Source organism: Populus trichocarpa, chromosome 1, assembly GCF_000002775.5.
Source record: "Populus trichocarpa isolate Nisqually-1 chromosome 1, P.trichocarpa_v4.1, whole genome shotgun sequence".
NCBI lineage: Eukaryota > Viridiplantae > Streptophyta > Magnoliopsida > Malpighiales > Salicaceae > Populus > Populus trichocarpa.
The window spans coordinates 900,722-921,084 of NC_037285.2; the positions used below are offsets into that span (position 1 = coordinate 900,722).

General features: G+C 31.8%; 2 protein-coding genes and 1 pseudogene across 4 annotated transcripts; all 3 read right to left on the bottom strand.

Moving 5' to 3' along the window:
• Window positions 1–872: 872 nt before the first annotated feature.
• Window positions 873–8,242, bottom strand: LOC7455766 (peroxidase A2). 3 transcript variants are annotated; one of them, XM_002299116.4, is made up of 5 exons: window positions 7,971–8,242; window positions 7,690–7,881; window positions 7,284–7,452; window positions 7,020–7,193; window positions 873–1,258 (listed from the first exon to the last, which is right to left on the bottom strand). In XM_002299116.4, the coding sequence occupies exons 1-5, from the start codon at window positions 8,181–8,183 to the stop codon at window positions 975–977; spliced, it is 1,032 nt and encodes a 343-aa protein (XP_002299152.4). In that variant the 5' UTR covers window positions 8,184–8,242; the 3' UTR covers window positions 873–974. The 3 variants fall into 3 exon arrangements, with proteins under 3 accessions (XP_002299152.4, XP_052312837.1, XP_052312840.1); XM_052456877.1 differs by lacking the exons at window positions 7,020–7,193; window positions 7,284–7,452; window positions 7,690–7,881 and adding exons at window positions 1,523–1,691; window positions 1,928–2,119; window positions 2,208–2,425 and having other exon boundaries at window positions 873–1,432; window positions 8,205–8,228; XM_052456880.1 differs by lacking the exons at window positions 7,020–7,193; window positions 7,284–7,452; window positions 7,690–7,881 and adding exons at window positions 1,523–1,691; window positions 1,928–2,119 and having other exon boundaries at window positions 873–1,432; window positions 7,971–8,240.
• A 3,691-nt stretch (window positions 8,243–11,933) lies between these two features.
• On the bottom strand, window positions 11,934–13,403 carry LOC18094296 (peroxidase C1A-like; annotated as a pseudogene).
• A 1,320-nt stretch (window positions 13,404–14,723) lies between these two features.
• LOC7455767 (zinc finger CCCH domain-containing protein 14) lies at window positions 14,724–20,349 on the bottom strand. The gene is made up of 3 exons (XM_002299117.4): window positions 18,839–20,349; window positions 17,894–17,954; window positions 14,724–15,665 (listed from the first exon to the last, which is right to left on the bottom strand). Exons 1-3 carry the CDS (start codon window positions 18,921–18,923, stop codon window positions 14,897–14,899), a joined length of 915 nt encoding a protein of 304 aa, XP_002299153.1. The 5' UTR covers window positions 18,924–20,349; the 3' UTR covers window positions 14,724–14,896.
• Window positions 20,350–20,363: the final 14 nt, after the last annotated feature.

Consider the following 20,363-nt stretch of genomic DNA (forward strand, 5'->3'; position numbering starts at 1 on the left):
AACGGACAGAACCTTGGAAAGCAGTCTTTCACCGGCAAACATATTTCTGGGTAATGGCAATAATTGTCCCCCAATTATCACATGATTTTCAGCTTGGTCCCCAAACAAAAACAATTCCCAATTGGATTTGTTATCTATCAAACAATACCCAATTAAGGTTAATTGGATAGTTTTCAAAATAGGTATAAAACTTGGCTTGGTAAGTGACTTGCTGATTTAGAGTCCGACTCGAGCTATATTTTACTTCGAAATATTATGTTTTTTAAATTTAAACGACAGTCTTTTTTTTTTTTTTTCCCTTAAAGAACCATAGCTTTAATTGACTTGTTAATTTATGTGTCATTCTGTGACTCGGTTTTTGGCTGGGTTAACCCCTGAATTGGGTATAATTATGGTTTTCAATAGATTAGGGACTTGATATGACATGTTTTTATTTACAGATTTAATTTAATATTTAATGATAATTTGGGGAGAAAAACCGAATTAATAATCAAGAATCCAGCCACTCCTTCTAATTTTTATCCACCCAAAGTACGTTAAAAGGCATATAATATAATTTAGCTCATCTCTTCTTCAAAAATAAGCAGAAGTAAAAATAGCAATATCATCGTCAATTACATCAGAAAAGATCACATGAAAAATTAAAAACAATTCATTTTAGCACAGCTGTTAACATGGAAAAAAACAAATTATTTTTTTATTAAAATAATATTGTTTTATAAAGTTAATCTAACCAAGTTTAGAATAGATTCTACAAGACCCAACTCGGATTATATTTTTTCTGATTTAATTTAAAACTCAATCACAATGAGGTAAGGATCATAAATTTATCGACTTAACATATATGCATTTTTTAGTGTGTGAGAAAAATGTCAACAAGACTCCATTTGGTATTCATTTTTCATCACTCTGATATTTATTACAGTGCATAAGATCGCTTATTATCACCTGCTTCTTGGCATGTAGCCTATCATTCAAATTGAGCTAACAAGCATGCTATCTGGCCCAGCCAAGTTTGCATTGACTACACTGCAGTTCAATCTGATCTCCCCTTCAGTTCCCGTCAGAGGGCTGAGATTTCCCATTCTTATCATGGACTCCACAAAGCTTTCAAAGAAAGCTGTTTGATTAGCACTGAAAGCGTTAACAAGTGCAATGACATCATCTGCCCCGGGAGTTGAAAACAGTTCTTGATCAGTCTGAAGCAGGCCTCGGTTACATTGCAGATTGGAGTAGTAGTTACTGTCAAAGGCATCAGGTGTTGTGAGATCAAGATCTGTTATCACACTATCATTTCCACCTTGGGGACATAATTCCTGAAGAGCTGCTAGAAAAGGCGGGTCCAATGTTGGGTCAGGAGCACCGGTGCCATTGAAATCATACAATCGGAAGTTGAATGTAGAACATTTTGCCCTTCCAAATGTGTGAGCACCTGAGAAGATAAAAAGGAAATTACATCAAAGGAGAATCAATTATAACAGAGTTTTACAGTTTAGAGTCGAGCCTGACAAACAATACTTACCAGATAGAGCTACCAAATCAGTATTATTATTAAGGCCGACATTAGTGAAGCTCTCTCTGAGTTGATCAAGGGTTAAAAAAGGGGCTGGAAGGGAAGCATTTGCTGCAGCTCGGCTTGCTGTTGTGCTATCTCTTCTTCCTAATGGAACTGTCCAATTTGGACCTCCTGCCTGCAACCATGCATAGTTAGGGAATTAGTACTTTTCAACTCTTAACGTATTTCTATCTTAACTCCTTCTGTCCAAACCGTCATAAAGTCATGTAAAAAATTAAGTAAATCTCAGCTTCTTTCTTTCATTCAATTACGATAAACTATGATATTTGTGTTCTACGTTCTTTGACTAGAATTAGACAACAAGATATTTATTTTATAATTTGGGGGGTTCAGGGGATCATCTTAAGATACCAAAACAACAGATTCTTCAGCTGCAATAGTGAGTATATCAGCACAGGAAACAGTAGCAGGACAGGCACTCTCCAACAAAGCCTTCATTCTATCAACGACTTCAAAACCTCTTGCAGAATTGTTGTTCCCTGCGGCTTCCTTTTCGCTCTCTATAGTATCAGTATTGTCCAACAAAAGCGAACCATCACAGCCCTGAAAATAAAATAAAAAACTTGAGAATCACAACTTAGATAGACGGTTTAATATAATTAAGCAATATAAGATGTTTCAAAGCAATTACATTAACAAAGCAGTCATGGAAGTGGAGCCTGATGAGGCTGCCTCCAATCCGACGATCGCATACCAATGTCTCCGTAATGACATTACGGATAATGCTGCTCACATTTGGACATGTCCGGTCATAAAATGTTGGAGTAAGCTGGCCATGAGCCAATGTTCCTCCAAGCAAAACTACAAAGAAAAAAGCTGCAACTATAGCCTTAGAAAGATGCATTTTTCTCCAATTTCTCCTATGAAAATGTTTTTGTCAATGTTAAAACTTGTATGGGAACTCAACGATGTTATAGTTTATATAGTGATAAAGAGGTTTGGAAGCTAAGACGTGGTTCTTTGAATTTTTTAACAAGAATAGTAGCTACACGGAGGTGGGGTGGGGTGTGGTGTTTGAGATTGTGATGTATAGTATTTAATTTTTAAAATGTTTTTTTATTTTAAAATATATTAAAATAATATTTTTTTATTTTTTAAAATTTATTTATTATATCAATAAATCAAAACGATTTAAAAATATAAAGAATTTAATTTAAATAAAAAGAATATTTCAAAAATTTTGAAAATTTCAATTGAATAGTTGTCGATAATGACATGTTTATCGAGTGATATTAGGTGATGATCACAAAAACAGGTTGGTGGGCTACAATGTTGAATAGTAAATTTATTAAATTCAACTTTAATATGCCTGACTTTTATTTGTGGATGTTGGCAAGCTTAGCTAAAGTACAATAGAAGGATCTAAATTCTACCATCCTAATGAATACATCTAGAGCTTCAACTTAATGATTCCCATTATTATGATGGATTTAAATAATCTTAAATTGCGTAAAATATGCAGTGTCTTTACCGTCTAATACATGTTTTAGAAAGTTTCGAGAAAATAGCATTATTCTAAAAAGATTTTGAAAATATTACAGGTCAAATCTGAGAGGTTTTTTTTTTTAAAAAAAAAACAAAACCTTAGTTCTCATCACCTATAGTTTTTTAAAAAACTCTTCAGTTTTTTTATTAGTTGTCCTATTTCTGGAATTTCTTTTTTTGTGCGAGTTTACTAATTTATCTTTAAACTATGCTAATTTTTTAAAAAACAAGAATTGAAAATATGCCATTTGGATTCCTATTGCAGGTTTTTGTTCAGACAATTAGAGTTTTTTTAAAATAAAAATATAGCTTAATTCATTAAGTGTCATAAATCATAGGACTACTGAAAATTTATATAATCATTAATTTCAGAACTTTAAAAAATAAATTAAAATATAAGTAAACTTACCTAAACATCCAAGATTAAAATAAAAAAGAGCATGATATAACTCCTTGATTGTAAAAGTGTTATTGGAGATTAAATTTCCTCGATCAATACCTTAATAAAGAAAACACAAGAAAGAAGTTTCCTCGATCAATAGATATTTATCAAATAGCCCAGGAATATTTTTTTTATTTTTATTTTATGACTATGCCTTTTGTACTAGCTACTCTTCTATATATGCATATGGGGCCTATACATGTATAGTTAGCTAGTTTCTACCAATGGGACCACCTGCGACATGAAATAGTAATTTTAAACATTTTTCTTGTAAAAACAATATTATTGCATTACCATATATCTTTCATGGCTTGATTGTTATATATATTTTGTTTTGAATATTTATTTTTCAATTTCATCTCTTAAAATTTAATTTTTATATTAACTTTGGTCCTTATTTTTATAATTGTTATTTGCTTTTTCCTTATCATTTTTTATTGAAATTTTTTATGTATCAAATTTGGTCCTTATTCTTTTGATTTTTACTTATTTTATTTGAAATAATTTATGAAATGTTAATTATTATTATTTTGATTTCTTCATCTTTTTTTTTTTTAGATTTGATCTCTATTATTTTGATTATTATTTATTTTATTTGAGATAATTTATGAAATTATATATTTTTTTTCAATTTCATTCTCATTCAACTTTTTAATTTATAAGATTTGTTTCTCATTATTTTAATAAACTTGAAAAAAATAAAACATTAATAAGTTATTTTGCAGCTCATTTTCCATGACATAACCAAACACTGGAAAGTATTTTCCAATTTATTTTTCATTATACTACCAAACATCGAAAAATAATTCACTTTCCCAGAATTTACTTTAAAAAAAAAAACTACTTTCCAGCAAACAAACAGCCAGTAATGTTTCTTTTCTTCGCGTCTTATCTAGATTTCTGCTTCTCGTGATTAAACAGGAAAACTACCACCAGTTTATCTCATGACTCGCTAATTTGGGGCTGTCCTGAGCCAAGTTAATGGAAAATGCTGTTTTTTTTTATTTATAAAAATTATATCTCTTTTTTTAAGTTTAGATTTTGACTTGATTTGAGTCTATCCTCACCCACAACTCAAATTGTTACTGCAATAAAATCTTATAACTATGATTAAATTACATTCCTGATCCATGATTTCTTAGTGATGTTTTAATTTTAAGTTTAGCTAACGAAAGGTAAAACATCCTAAGGAACATCCTAAGGACTGTATTTTATGAAAACTGGTTTTCTGAAAACCTCTTTACAAAATTTCTATTTACCAACACATATAATTCTTGATTTATTTAATTGTATATATGCATAATCTTTTTAATCTATACTTAATTTTTTTATGTGCAAAAATACATTGAAAAAGTCCATATATATAATTTATTATATATATAAAAAATATAACTTACAACAGAACACGAGTAAAATAGCTAACAAACCAGAAATGGAGCATTTTTGTTACAACGAAAAAGGGGAGAAAAACACTGTAACATGTAATAATTTTCTTTAGTGTATTTAATTAAATGTTTTTAATTCATATTGAAGGTAGTTTAATGACGCTCCTTTCCACTTTTATCATCCTGCAACCTATAGATAGGGCGTTTTCGAGGAAGTAGGCCCCAGCCTCTTAATTAGATCGATATCCAGTAGGTAATGAAAATCATCTTCCGGAGCATAAAAAAAGAATTGTTCTTCTAAGGTCCCGGGCTTATCCAGTTGTGAAAAATATTGCAATAATATTCTTTTCAAAAGAAAAAACTAAAAAAAATACTAATATTTAATGAAAATCATTTGTTTAGTATTTTTTACTCATTTTAGTTTGAAAGTAAATAATGATTCGGTTTAGGATGTTAGAAAATCAACAAGACTCCGTTTGATATTTAATTTACATCAAGTTTTCATCACTCTAATATTTATTATAAAGAATTAGTTTTTACTCTGATATATATTTAATTTTTTATATATAAAAAAATACATTAAAAAAATTAGTATTTATAATTTTTTTATAAAAAAATATCTAACATGCAGAAGAGTGAAATAGCTGGATATAATAGAAATTGAGCATTTCTGCCACAACAAAAAAAGGGGAGAAAAACACTGTAACATGTAATAATTTTCTTTAGTATAGTTAATGCTACATAATTCAACAAAATTAATTGTAACAGGACAAGGAAAGAAAAAGGACAGACAAAATTAATTTAATGCGAACGCTCTTCTTTGGTCAGAAATAATTGTCCACCACCTTGAAAAGCAAATGGAAAAGTCCACAACCTTGAAAAGCATTATTTCATCAGCTGACAGATTTCTGGGTAATGGCAATAATTGTCCCCCAATTATAACATGATTCCCAGCTTGTTCCCCAAACAAAAACGATTCCCAATTGGATTTGTTGTCTATCAAACAATACCCAATTAGGGTTAACTGGGTAGTTTTCGAAATAGTTATAAAACTTGGCTTAATATGTTAATTTAGTGATTTGTTGACTTATAGCCTCACTTGAGCCATGTTTTACTTTGAAATACTATGTGTTTTAAACTTAAATGAAATAGTTTTTTTTCCTCAAAAAACTGTGGTTGTTTTAATAAATTTGTTAATTTACGTGCCAACCTGACCTCGGTTTTTGGCCAGGTTGACCCTCGAATTGGGTATAACTATGGTTTCAATAAATTAGAGACTTAATATACAATGTTTTTATTTACAGATTTAATTTAAGATTTAATGATAATTTAGGGGGAAATATGTTATTTGGGAAAAAAAAACCGAATTAATAATCAAGAATCCAGCCACTCGTTCCAATTTTTATCCACCGACAATGATAAAAGCCATATAATATAATTTAGCTCATCTCTTCTTCAAAGATAAGCAATAGCAATATCATCGTCAATTACAGCAGAAAAGATCACGGGAAAAAAATAATTCATTTTAGCACAGCTGTAGTTAACATGGAAAAAAGCAATTTATTTTTTTATTAAAACAATATTGTTTTATAAAGTTAATCTAACCAAGTTTAGAATAGATTCTACAAGAATCAACTCGGAATAATATTTTATCTGGGTTTAATTTAAGACTCAATCACAATTACGTAAGGATCATAAATTTATCGACTTAACATATATGCATTTTTTAGTGTGTGAGAAAAATGTCAACAAGACTCCATTTGGTATTCATTTTTCATCACTCTGATATTTATTACAGTGCATAAGATCGCTTATTATCACCTGCTTCTTGGCATGTAGCCTATCATTCAAATTGAGCTAACAAGCATGCTATCTGGCCCAGCCAAGTTTGCATTGACTACCCTGCAGTTCAATCTGATCTCCCCTTCAGTTCCTGTCAGAGGGCTGAGATTTCCCATTCTTATCATGGACTCCACAAAGCTTTCAAAGAAAGCTGTTTGATTAGCACTGAAAGCGTTAACAAGTGCAATGACATCATCTGCCCCGGGAGTTGAAAACAGTTCTTGATCAGTCTGAAGCAGGCCTCGCTTACCTTGCAGATTGGAGTAGTACTTATTGTCAAAGGCATCAGCTGTTGTGACATCAAGATCTGTTATCACACTCCCATTTCCATTTTCGGGACATAATTTCTGAAGAGCTTCTAGAAAAGGTGGGTCAATTGTTGAGTCAGGAGCACCGGTGTCATTGAAATCATACAATCGGAAGACGAATGTAGAACATTGTGCCCTCCCAAATGTGTGAGCACCTGAGAAGATAAAAAGGAAATTACATCAAAGGAGAATCAATTATAACAGAGTTTTACAGTTTAGAGTCGAGCCTGACAAACAATACTTACCAGATAGAGCTACCAAATCACTATTATTATTAAGGCTGACATTAGTGAAGCTCTCTCTGAGTTGATCAAGGGTGAAAAAAGGGGCTGGAAGGAAAGCATTTGCTGCATCTCGGCTTGCTGTTGTACTATCTCTTCTTCCTAATGGAACTGTCCAATTTGGACCTCCTGCCTGCAACCATGCATAGTTAGGGGATTAGTACTTTTCAACTCTCAACGTATTTCTATCTTAACTCCTTTTTTGTCCAAACCTTCATAAAGTCGTGTAAAAAATTAAGTAAATCTCAGCTTCTTTCTTTCATTCAATTATGATAAACTATGATATTTGTGTTCTTCGTACTTTGACTAGAATTAGACAGCAAGATATTTATTTTATATTTTGGGGGGTTGAGGGATCATCTTAAGATACCAAAAAAACGGATTCTTCAGCTGCAATAGCGAGTATATCAGCACAGGAAACAGTAGTAGGACAGGCACTCTCCAACAAAGCCTTCATTCTATCAACAACTTCAAAACCTCTTGCAGAGTTGTTGTTCCCATTAGCTTCCTTTTCGCTCTCTATAGTATCAGTATTGTCCAACAAAAGCGAACCATCACAGCCCTGAAAATAAAATAAAAAACTTGAGAATCACAACTTAGATAGACGGTTTAATATAATTAAGCAAATATAAGATGTTTCAAAGTAATTACATTAACAAAGCAGTCATGGAAGTGGAGCCTGATGAGGCTGCCTCCAATCCGACGATCGGATACCACTGTCTCCGTAATGACATTACGGATAATGCTGCTCACATTTGGACATGTCTCGTCATAAAATGTTGGAGTAAGCTGGCCATGAGCCAATGTTCCTCCAAGCAAAACTACAAAGAAAAAGGCTGCAACTATAGCCTTAGAAAGATGCATTTTTCTCCAATTTCTCCTATGAAAATGTTTTTGTCAATGTTAAAACTTGCATGGGAACCCAACGATGTTATAGTTTATATAGTGATAAAGAGGTATGAAGCTAAGACGCGGCTCTTTGAATTTTTTATTAAGTAACTTAAATTGTATTAAAATAATATTTTTTAAGTTTAAAAATTTATTTTTTAAATTAGCACATAAAAACCATCTAAAAATATAAAAAAAAATCAAAAATATATTTCAAAATTTTTTAAAATTTCAATTGAATTGTTGTCCATGATGACATGTTTGTCAAGTGATAATAGGTGGTGATCATAAAAAAAAGGTTGGCGGCTACAATGTTAAATAGTAAATTTATTAAATTCAACTTTAATATGCCTGACTTTTATTTGTGGATGTTGGCCAGCTTAATTAGCTAAAGTTCAATAGAAGGATCTAAATTCTACTCTCCTAATTAATATAATTTTATAGAGCTTCAACTTAATGATTCCCATTATATATTATGATTTAAACAATCTTAAATTTCGTAAAATATGGGTGTCTTTCCCATTTAATACATGATTTAGATAGTTTCAAGAAAATATAATTGTTTTAAAAAGATTTTGAAAAATTGTACAACCCTTAAAAAACCATAATTAACACATATGGTATTCAAAATGGGTTTATACGTTGCAAATATTACAGGTAAAAACTACGAGTTTTTTTTGTTTTTTTTTAAAGAAAACCTTAGTTCTCATCACCTATAGTTTTTTAAAAACTCGCAGATGGGGAACCAAGGTTTTTTTCTTGGTTGTTCTGTTTCTCGAATTTTTATTTTTGTTTGTGCGAGTTTATCTTTAAATATTTATGCTAATTTTTTAAAAACAATAAAAGAAATGAAAATATGCCATTTGGATTCCTATTACAAGTTTTTGTTCAGATAGGTAGAATTTCCCCTTCATTAAAGCATGATATAACTCCTGTTAGAGAATAATATAAATCATATTTTAGGACCTTACCTAATAGTTTAAGCTATTGAGTTGAGATAGTTCTTTGACATGGTATAAGAGCTTTGATGACCAAGCGGTCACGAGTTCGAATCTCACCATCCCCATTTATTTAATAAAAAAATTAAGCACAAGGTAATGTGGGCCTGTGCAAGTTTGAAGCCCAAAAAGCTTTCACTTGAGGGGGTGTATTAGAGAATAATATAAATCATATCTTAGGACATTACCTAATAGTTTAAGTTATTGGGTTATGATGGTTCTTTGACATCCTTACTTGTAAAAGTGTTACTAAAGATTAAATTTCCTCGATCAATAATACCTTAATAAAGAAAACACAAGCAAGAAGTTTCCTCAATCAATAGGTATTTATCAAATAGCCCAAGAATATTTTTTATTTTTATTTTATGACTAGGCCTTTTGTGCCACTACTCTTCTATGCATATGGGGCCTATACATATATAGTTAATTTCAACCAATGGGACCACCTGCGACATGAAATAGTAATTTTAAACATTTTTCTTGTAAAAACACTGTGCATTACCATATATCTTTCATGGCTTGATTAATAGCAAACTCCTAGTTAATTTAAGCCGACATTCATGCACACCTTGCAAGCTTTTATTGTTCCTTGCATCCGGAATCTAGCTATAAAGTGAAAGAATTAGTCATGTTCCTTTTCCTGAAGTCTTATCTAGATTTCTGTTTCTGAAAACTACCACCAGTTTAACTCGATAACTCGCTAATTTGTTTATTCAGACCTACAACTCGAGTCTTGATATTACTCAAATAGAATCTTATAGCTGTGATTAAATAAGATTAAATTACAATCTTGATCGATGATGAAGATTTTCTTATTGATGTTTTAACTTTAGGTTTAGCTAATGAAGGGTAAAACATATTAAAAGTGGAATTCTAGAAGTATAGTAGTTTATCTTAGATACATAGACACCTTGTTTGAAGGTTTATATTAAAATATTAATGTCTACAAAAAGGAGAAAAAGATTGTCAACAGATCAAATTATGAAGGAAGAAATTTAAAGCAGTGCTGCCACTACGAGTTAATTTTCTTGCACTGGGAAGATTTCAATACCCGTGAAAAAAAGTTGAAAATTACAGGGATTCGAATTCATGCATGCACCTTCAAAAAAGAAGGGATATATATGAACACGCCTTTACTTGGAATCTGGACTAAGACTTTTAAAAGTAATGTTCTTTTATAAAAATATGCCGTAGAAATTAGAAAGTTCTTCAAATGGTAATTAAATACTTGAAAATGTGTTAGAGAATAATATAAATCATATCCTGGGACCTCACCTAACAGCTTAAGCTTTTGGGTTGAGATGGTTCTTTGACATGGTATCAGAACCTTGATGATCAAGTGGTCTCGAGTTCGAATCTCATCATCCTCATTTATTTGATAAAAATTAAGCACAAGGTAATGTGGGCCTGTGCAAGTTTCAAGCCCAAAGGGCTTTCACTTGAGGAGGTGTGTTAGAGAATAATATAAATCATATCCTGGGACCTCACTTAACAGCTTAAGCTTTTGGGTTGAGATGGTTCTTTGACAATGAGTAATTCATATTAATTTTTGCAGGGGCCGGGGCCCTGCCAGCCACCCCCTGCCTCTGCCCTGCATAGAAGAATACGAAAACTGAAAATCTGGATAAAAATTATAACTATGTATTCATTTTTTTTAATTTTTTTTATTGATATTGAATTGGGCTTATCCAGTTGTGAAAGTTATTGTAGTGGTATTATTTTTTCAAAAAAAAAACATTTTTTAATGTTTTTACTCATTTTAGGTTGAAAATAAAAGAATAATTCGGTCTAGTATGTTGGGGTGTTGAGAGTTTAGTTGTAGTTATTTTTTCAAAGTATTTTTTATTTTAAAAAGTATTAAAATAATTTTTTTTATTTTTTAAAAATTATTTTTAATTTCAGTGCATTAAAAAGATCTGAAAATACTAAAAAAATATTTATTTGAAGTAAAGAAAAAAATTAATTTTTTTTTTAAAATATTTTTAAAATACAAAAACAAATATAGTCCACAAGACTCCATTTGATATTCAATTTACATCAAGTTTTCATCACTCTAATATTTATTACAGTGCATATGATCGCTCATTATCATGTCCTTCATCGCATGTAGCCTTTCATTCAAATTGAACTGACAAGCAAACTATCTAGCCCAGCTGCCAAGTTTGCATTGACTACACTGCAGTTCAATCTGATCTCTCCTTCAGTGCCTGTCAAAGGGCTGAGATTTCCCGTTCTTATCATGGACTCCAAAAAGCTTTCAAAGAAAGATGTTTGATTAGCACTGAAAGCGTTAACAAGTGCGCAATGACATCATCTGCCCCAGGAGTTGAAAACAGTTCTTGATCACTCTGAAGCTGGCCTCTCGTTCAACTTGCAGATTGGAGAAAGTAGTTACTGTCACAGGTATCAGGTGTTGTGGGATCAAGATCTGTTATCGAAGCAGGCCTCTCGTTTTGCACTGAAAGCAAAAGGATTTTTTCTTCACCGCATATTATTTGTAACATATCTATATCTATTCGAGTGGAAGCTTTTTTATCATGCAACTTACTTGTGTTTAATTTTATTAATTTAATTAGAAAAAAAAATGTTGAGACTCGAATTCCAAACCATTTAATTATTAAAATTTTGATTTAATATTAAAGAGTTAATTTAACTTAAAAATTTAAATTGTTAAATAAATTACTTTTTTTAACAGTATTGAATGGTTGAGGCTGGGTACTGTTTTCTTTTTCAGGAAAAAAAAAGGTAACGAGGTAGAGAGACCAAATCAGTATTGTTACTGAGGCTGACATTAGTGAACCTCTCTCTCAGGGTGTCAAAAGGGGCTGGAATGAAAGCATTTGCTGCAGCTCGGCATGCTGTTGTGCTATCTCTTTTTCCTGATGGAACTGTCCATTTTAGACCTCCTGACTGCAACTACGCATATTCAAGGGACTTGTAGTACTTTTCAACTCTTGAACACATTTCAAGTTTTCTTTCTTCCAGTTATTATAAGCTATGAATTATTAAACAAGGGATTTAATTTTTTATATATATATTTTATTTTGGGGGGGTTTGGGGGATCATGTTAACATGCCAGAAAAACAGATCTTTCAGATGCAATAGTGACTATATCAGCACAGGAAGAGGAAACAGTAGCAGGACAAGAAGGCTCCAACAAGGCCTCCATTCTATCAACAGCATCGAAACCTCTTGCAGAGTAGTTGTTTGCATTAGCTTCCTTTTCGCTCTGTATAGTATCAGTGTCGTCCAACAAAACTGATCCATCACAGCCCTGAAAATAAAAATCAACAAATCTTTAGAATCACAAGTTGCATAGATGGTTTAAATATTCTGCAAAAATCGAACAACTACTTCCATTAAAAAAACATGCTGGAAATTTGTTTTAAATAAACAAATTATTATTGGTGAATGAAAAATTAATCTTAAATAATCCTTGATTCTCTCATCTAAAATATTCTTGTTTTTTCTAGATTTAATTATTGATTTATTGTTTTTAATCAATTCTTGATAATAAGAATTAATTCTTTAATTTTTTATCTTTTAAAATTCATTATAAAAAGAGAGGGATGAATTAAGAGTTTTTAACTTCATTTTTTTAGATTTTACACACTCTTCTCCACTTTATTTTTTATGTTTTAATTTTCCTTTCAAATCTAGAATTTATATTCATCTTTTTTAAAGATATTTGAATTACATAATATTTAATTCAAAAATCTTATTTAAAAATACATCTAAATCAAGGTGATGTTGTTGGAATCTTATGAGATATATTACAAACAACCTAGATGTATAAATAATTAAAGGCAATAAAGTTTGAAGAACAAATAATTCATCATTAACAAAAAAAAATTATTACATTAAAGTTCTTCAACAAAAAAATATTATTTTTATTTTAATTCGAGTATAATTATTTTTATTATTAGTATAAATACTAGATTTTTTTAAAAATTTATATTAGTTATAAATTTGAATATATATTTAAATGGAAGTGAAGCCTAACGAAGGGGGCGGCAATCCGAGGATCGGACACCAATGTCATCTTAGTGACACCTTGTCTAATTATAAAATGTTGGACTTAACTGACCGACCATAAGCCAATGGTAGAGTACCTCGAAGAAAAAATGCAAAGAAAAGGGCTGCAAGTGCTATAGCTTTTGAAAGATTCATATTTTTCTCCAATATTTTTCACTGTTCTAAGCATGGGAATTAGTCTTTGAAGCTATGATTTATGCAGTGACGGAGAGGCTTGGAAGCCAAGACACGGTTCCTTGAATTTTCTTGGTACGACCGTAGCCATAACGACATGTAAGTGAAGTGGCATTGATTTTCTTAGGTGGTGATAAAAAATTAAAAAAAAAACTGTCGGTGGATATATTTATTGTTGGTAAGCCAATAAATTTCCTTGGACTTTTCTTACATCTTATAGCATTTTTCAAGGTTGTCAATTCTATTTTATTTTGCTTGAAATGATCAAAACATTTCATATCAATTCAAAAAACGGAACAAAATGAAACAAATTTCATCTCATTTTAAATCTCGGCTTGTTCCAGATTTTTCGGCTAAATTCCACCCGGAACGTTCCTGTTTCATTCCACATGTTTCGTTCCGCTCTTGAAAAGCCATTGAATCAAATTGAACCTTGTTCAATTTAATTAATTAAACTACCCAATTATAAAAAGTTCTTTTTCATTATAATTTTCAATAACAATGATATTAATAATAATATTGAAAATTATTATTACTATTTTCATTAACAATGATATTAATTTTTTAAAATTAGATTTATCACTAATATATATGGTTTATATTCATGTTGTTTTTTTCATGTTTATACTTTGTAGGAATTTGAGCAAAACAAAAGATGCTTTAAATTCCATTAGCCTTGATAACATTAACCTAACTTTATATTTAAAATATTTGTGTTAAAACATTTTACTTTCATAATATTTTGATATTTTGTTTAAGTTGAATTACTTTAAGTTAAAGATCTATTTAATCTTGACTATTTAGAAATATTTTAAATTTTAAAATTATATTTGTTTGGCATTGTGTGTTGTATTGCATAATTTATAATTAATTTATCTTGAATTTGAATTATGTTTGTTGAATATATATATATATATATATATATATATATATATATATATATATATGAACAATACAACCTCGAAACAGCACGTCGAAACACTCTAAAACTGAAACATTCCATTTGAAAAAACAAAACACAGAAATTGACAACCTTGGTGCCAAGAGCCAAGAAGCTGGTATTCATTCCTACACTTGCCGGAAACAATAGACGATGGGTGTCCTCATCCCCCAGCTTCCTTTTAACCTTAATTTCATCCCAAAATCAATTTAATTTAAGCAAACATTTATTAGCCTAGCAAGACCAAGTTTAAGCGATTGAGCCAGCAAAAAGACAGGTAAACTATGTGTCCCACAAAGAAAACCTAAGTTCAACCTGGCAAGCAGTGTCCCGAGACTTCTGTAACAATAGCAGACCAGCCACCAAACATGGAACGAAAAGATAAATAAAATTGCGGACAGAAAAACCTAGAGATGGCATTTGTCAATCTTTGAATCCCAAAATACTCAATAACCACGCCAAATAAGCAAAGGCTATAACAAGAGTATGTCCTAACACAGGAAGAAGAAGAAGTAGAAAGAGACAAGGTGGCAAATGGGAGGTCACATTCCCGACTTGCGCAATTCCTCAGCACCATGTGCAAAATGGCACCTATCCCCAAAAGTGCAAGATCCTTTGTTAAAGTTCTCACAGATCTTGGTCTTGAAGTTGTTTGATCCACCAGAAGAGTGCATTGCTTGGTTTTTTATGGGAGGCCCAGAGGCTTGACCGACATTTGAAATAAGCTGGCGAACCATGTCACTTGCTTGACTGATCTGATCAAATGAACCCTCGAGCTCTATGCTCCTCTTTTTAGGGTCTGCCTCATGATCCCTTATGGAAAGCTTGGCTCCAGTAACACGACAAATATGCTTCGAGTTAACACCGTTTTTTCCAATGATGGCTCCAGCAAGTGATGCATCAATACTGATCTTAGTAGTTGCAGAGGACCCAAAGCTGGCTGCAGCACCATGACCTTGGTGTGGATGCTCCATGTGTCTACTCATCCTGCCTGGAATTGGCCCCATGGCACGAGGATCCTCATATGATGGAGCAGCAGAAGCCTTCCCAAGCTCCCACTCACCATGGGCAAAGTGGCATTTATCACCAAACTTGCAACCTTCAACTGTGTTGTATTTATTGCACAAACGGGACTTCACAGATGGAGGAGAAGAGCGATCTTGATAAGAAAGGGTTGGGACACCTTGATTTCTGGATGCTGGTGGAAGAGCTGGGCTGCCACCAACATTAAGCATCTGAGACACAGCTTTGAAGCCACCAGGAACATAATGCAAGAAATGGCATCCCTCACCAAATGGACATCCAGAAGTACTGCAAAACAGAGGCATAGTAAAATGACCAGACAATGAGAACTTTTTCTGCAGACCAAGTGTATTTAATTACAAAGCTACAATTACCAAATTAAGTGTTGTAAGAGAATTAAATTAGATGTCAAGACTCAAATTCAAAACAGGCGCACAATTATTTTTAAGAGGGAGGGGGCGGCACAGAACAAATCAACAATGAGAACTGACATAATGATTAGCTTGTGCAAAGATCTCTAAAGCACAATAACCAAGCAGAAGTACAGCAAGAGGTAATGAATGTCATGGCAGAGTGCCACCACCAGTCAATGAAACGTGCATAAAAGTGAGCAACCAGCTTTTCATTCAACAAAGACTGTTCTGATGCACCAGGGAAAAAGTTGCCTTGCGTTCGGAAAAAGGTAGCCAAATCCATTGGCTCATTGACATTCCATTGATGCCACTAAAATCTAGAACATATTCCAATTTTATTAACACAGAAAAAAAATGAATTAACCAACATTTGCATAATGAAAAAATATCCATCCTATATTTTTTTTTTAGAAACACTGTTAAAATTGAATAAATAAATCATCACCTTAAAAGAGAATATATTTCACCAATCCAATCATTAAATCTTAATAAAAAATAATCTCAGGCAACCAAATCAAGCAGTGAAGCATAAAAAAATAAAAATAAAAACAAACAAAGCACCAAGAAGCACCAAGAGCATTGCAGCCAGGTAGGTGAGGCAGATTAACCAATCTCTATAAAAAAATAAAAACAAATGACAAAGTGTTTGCAAATTTGGAAAGCAAAATTACAAATCTAATTCAAAACACAGATAGTTAGGGAAGACCTCAAAAGAAGTGAGTAGAAGAATTTATCTAACACAAACACAGAAATTAACATCAATTGTCAATAAGTTTACCCTTATCACACGAAAAAAACAGCTAGTTAAAACAAAGTGCAATATTTGTTATCACGAGAAAACACAACATCTCAGAGAATGATAGGACACATCAACGGCTTGGGAAACAGTTGCAGCAAAATTCAAGAGTTGAAAAAACAAAAGACCTATCACGCAATGAACAGATATCTCAAATTAAAAGAACAAATCATTGTGCCTAGCAGCATTAAAACTAAAAAATCACAAATCTGTGGCTCTATCAGATGCATTTACAGTAACAGAGATCAATATTGCATCAACTCCTAAAACTAAAAGCACCATAACTTGAATCCTCCAAATCTAGAATTTCCTACTCATTGCAACTAGAACCACATCATGCTAATTGTAAATCAACTCTCATGTGTGCTCCCACTTATCTCAATGCCATACCATCCCCCTTAACACCCCCCCCCACCCTTCCTCCCCCTCCCAACTAAAATATCTGTGAAATAATAAAAAATGTTGAAATATTTTCACCACCACCAATCTTTCCAAATTTATCCTTTCCCAAATTCATTTAATCAAGTTCATCAGAATAACATACTGAAATCAATGGGTCAGCTGCTGTCAAAAAAACAAAAAAAAATCTTTCAACATGTAGCAAATGAAGTAAAAAAATCAGGCTGCTATTTTCTTACAGAAAACAATTGAAATGCAATGAAAACATTTTAAAGAACACAAAACAGAGCTAAGATTAAAAGATTATTTCATCCCAAGAAATTTTTTATTTTGACAAGGAGGCATGTAAAGGGCAAAATAATCCTCGTACCGTGATTGTTGCATTCATCAGTAATGTAATGAGCATACAGAACTTTGAAAGAAAATTGACACAACAAACAAAAATCAAAGAAGCCGCAAAACAATGATCAAGTGTATAACACATGGAATTACGCTCATGTTCAACTGTCATGTGGAGCCTGTTTCAGGTTATATGAGCCAGTTGCAAACTACTCATCAATGTATGATGCCTTTTACTTGAAAAGATTAGAGCAAATTATAAGTGGCCATTATAGGTGGGCAAGTTTTGCATCCTGTAAAACTTCTTTCAGTTTACATATGTCGGAGCAAGTAGTTATCCAAAAGTACTCTCTGTAATCAACCGTTTCTGTTCAATTGTCTTGGTTATCATGATTAGGGGAAAACCTGTACCACAACTTTAACTTTCCAATTCATTAGTCCAAATCACACTAATTTCAAACTGAAATTAAAAAAAAGTGTGTAAGAGAGCTTATTTTACAATTTATACAGATTACAAATAGATGTAGCAGCATTTCGACTATTTATTTTAGATAGGTTAAGATTTGAACCTGAAAAACTTTGTGCATGGCTTCGATTTGCTTCCTATACCAGTTGAAAAGGACTCCATTTCTGTTGCACCAAAATTAATTAATTTCTCTCAGTTAAGATTTCAGTTATTTATTAACCTTCAAACTTTATGAAACTCTCTCAACATGTTACTCTTTCTGATTGCCATCAATAACATGACGATTTTATATGATACAAACAATGCAAACAAGTGAAATTTTATTGAAATATTATCAAAATGGATAAGCACCTTGGCCCCATTAAATATTCAAGTACAAAAAACAATCCAATAGCAGTTTTCAAAACCAAAAAGCACCCAAAACATTTCTATCACTCTTTTCTTTTCTTTTTTCAATTTCCCACCCTAGGAAGACAATAAAGCGAGAAGACAGTCTAAAATCTTATCTTTTTAAGCTTTTAATTACCCATTGAAAAAACCAGAATAAATAAATTAATTAATTAAATCTTCAGTTGCAGAAAGATTTCAACCCCGCATTTTACTTTTCTTCTTTTGAGCAATTTCATGGAAAAAAAAAGAATGCCGAGCAAATTCACATATCAAAGTACAGGAACAACAATCAGAGCAATCAAAAAGCAACAATAATAACATAAACATAAGCAGCCACCTATTAAATTCCCAAAAAAAAAACCACTAACCACATTAAAAACTCCACTAGAAATTTAAAACTATATACAATTAACCTAAAAACACAAAAAAAATAAGCTTTTTTCAGAATTGAACTCTTAATTCCCCTCGGAAACTAGCCCAAAAACAGTATTAGCACACTCAATTTAACTACAGATTTTGTTCATTTTAGCAGCCTATTTTTTTATTTTTCATTTAATTCAGAGTCATTAACTGTTTAGTAAACTCTGCGCAGTTCCTTAGTACCCTAACTAACTAAGCACAAACTCTACCAAATATAGGATTGAAAGTGAAACCTTACCTTGTCTGTTCTTTTTGTGGCCACCATTGCCATTAAAAGCAGCGTCGTTTCTGGTTCTCTTCCGGTGACCGCCGCCAAATTCCATTCTCTTAAGTAATTTTCAGATCCAGCAATTCACTAACTAAACTACCACTAATCCAACTCGCTCGGTAAGCTACGAAGGGAAGAGAAATTTGAGAAAAAAATTGCGAAACCCTAGAGAGAGAGGGAAATTGCGAAATCTAGGGTTTCGAAGAAGAGAAGGAAAGAGCGGGGGTGGGAGGGACTTCAAAGGGAAATAAATGAGAAAATTAAAAAAACAAAAAAAAGCGGAATCGAAAATTAGGTTTAAATGGGGTTTATTTATTTTTTTAGAAATTTGAATGAGAAGAGAGGAGAGGCGCACGTGATACGCGCGTGCGTGAGGTGATGTTAGAAATTTGTGATGACCTGCTCACGTGTACTACTTTTCTATCGTCATGATAAAATACAACCAAGAGTTTATTAAAAACTTGATCCCTGGAGCTTGTTAAAAATATTTTTTTAGTCCTTATAATATTAAAAATAATTTAATAGTTTAAACTTTCTCTGTTTAGTAAAAAAATTTTAATGCCTTATTTTTTAATCAGGTTTTCACCTTAACTATTTTTTTTCTTTACTCTGTTTTTCACAATTTAAAAAGAAATTAAGGGTTGTTTGGAGTTTTTTTTTAAATAGATAGAGAAAAATAAACTAGCTTGTATTAAATGACCTGTAAATAAATTAGATTAGAACATGAATGGAAGTGCTAACTTATAAATAAATTGAAAAACATAAAGATTAAATATATTATTTTTTATTTAAAGGCTACAAGAACTGGTCTATACAATCAAATCAAAATAAAAGGTAATAAAAGGGTATAATTGATGTGTAAATAAATCTATGTATTATATGTGTATAAGTGTCTATTGCAATAATTATGGATGGCAACAGGTAAATATGCGTCGAGTTATTGATATTTATACCCTATGATTTATTTATTAAGTAAAATATTCAGATATTTATAAATTATTCATCCGGTCATCCCTATCTATCAAAAAAAGGAGTCAAGTGTTACCTGATTAAATTCCTTTGAAATAAGAAATTAAATGAATCATTGACTCAACCAAACTCAAATAATCCAGTGAGTTAACCTGATTAAATTTAAGATACTTCACAAGTCAAACTCAGTCTTGGTGTTTTAGATCTAGCAACCCAATAACCTGTATCCTGAACCAGATCAATCTCAAACCGAAAATAAAAACCATGATATGGATGATTAAGCATTATCAAATGGGGAGAAAGCTCAGGTCGAATTTTGATTTGGAGAGTCCTAAATAATATCGAAGAAATCGTGAAAATAAAATCTCAGACCTCTAGCTCGTGTTGTTTGCGAAGGCTCTCCATGTTAACTACAGATATCTCAAGTCGATAGAGGTTCAAAGCATTTTCTGAAAATTTGTTCTAACAGTTGTCCTTCAGAGGTCACATTTATCCTTGCGCCCTATTTGTATCAAAACTCAGTAGC

What these genes read in the sequence shown, in the direction of transcription:
- LOC7455766 (XM_002299116.4), bottom strand. Translation starts at nt 8,183, where the DNA reads ATGCATCTTTCTAAGGCTATAGTTGCAGCCTTTTTCTTTGTAGTTTTG. An exon ending in CTGAAGAATCCGTTTTTTTG is followed by an intron (nt 7,453 to 7,689) that starts GTATCTTAAGAT and finishes GCATGGTTGCAG; the next exon opens with GCAGGAGGTCCAAATTGGAC. An exon ending in AGATCTTGATGTCACAACAG is followed by an intron (nt 1,259 to 7,019) that starts CTGATGCCTTTG and finishes ATCTCACAACAC; the next exon opens with CTGATGCCTTTGACAGTAAC.
- LOC7455767 (XM_002299117.4), bottom strand. Translation starts at nt 18,923, where the DNA reads ATGGAATTTGGCGGCGGTCACCGGAAGAGAACCAGAAACGACGCTGCT. An exon ending in CCACAAAAAGAACAGACAAG is followed by an intron (nt 17,955 to 18,838) that starts GTAAGGTTTCAC and finishes TTGGTGCAACAG; the next exon opens with AAATGGAGTCCTTTTCAACT. An exon ending in CCATGCACAAAGTTTTTCAG is followed by an intron (nt 15,666 to 17,893) that starts GTTCAAATCTTA and finishes TCTGTTTTGCAG; the next exon opens with TACTTCTGGATGTCCATTTG.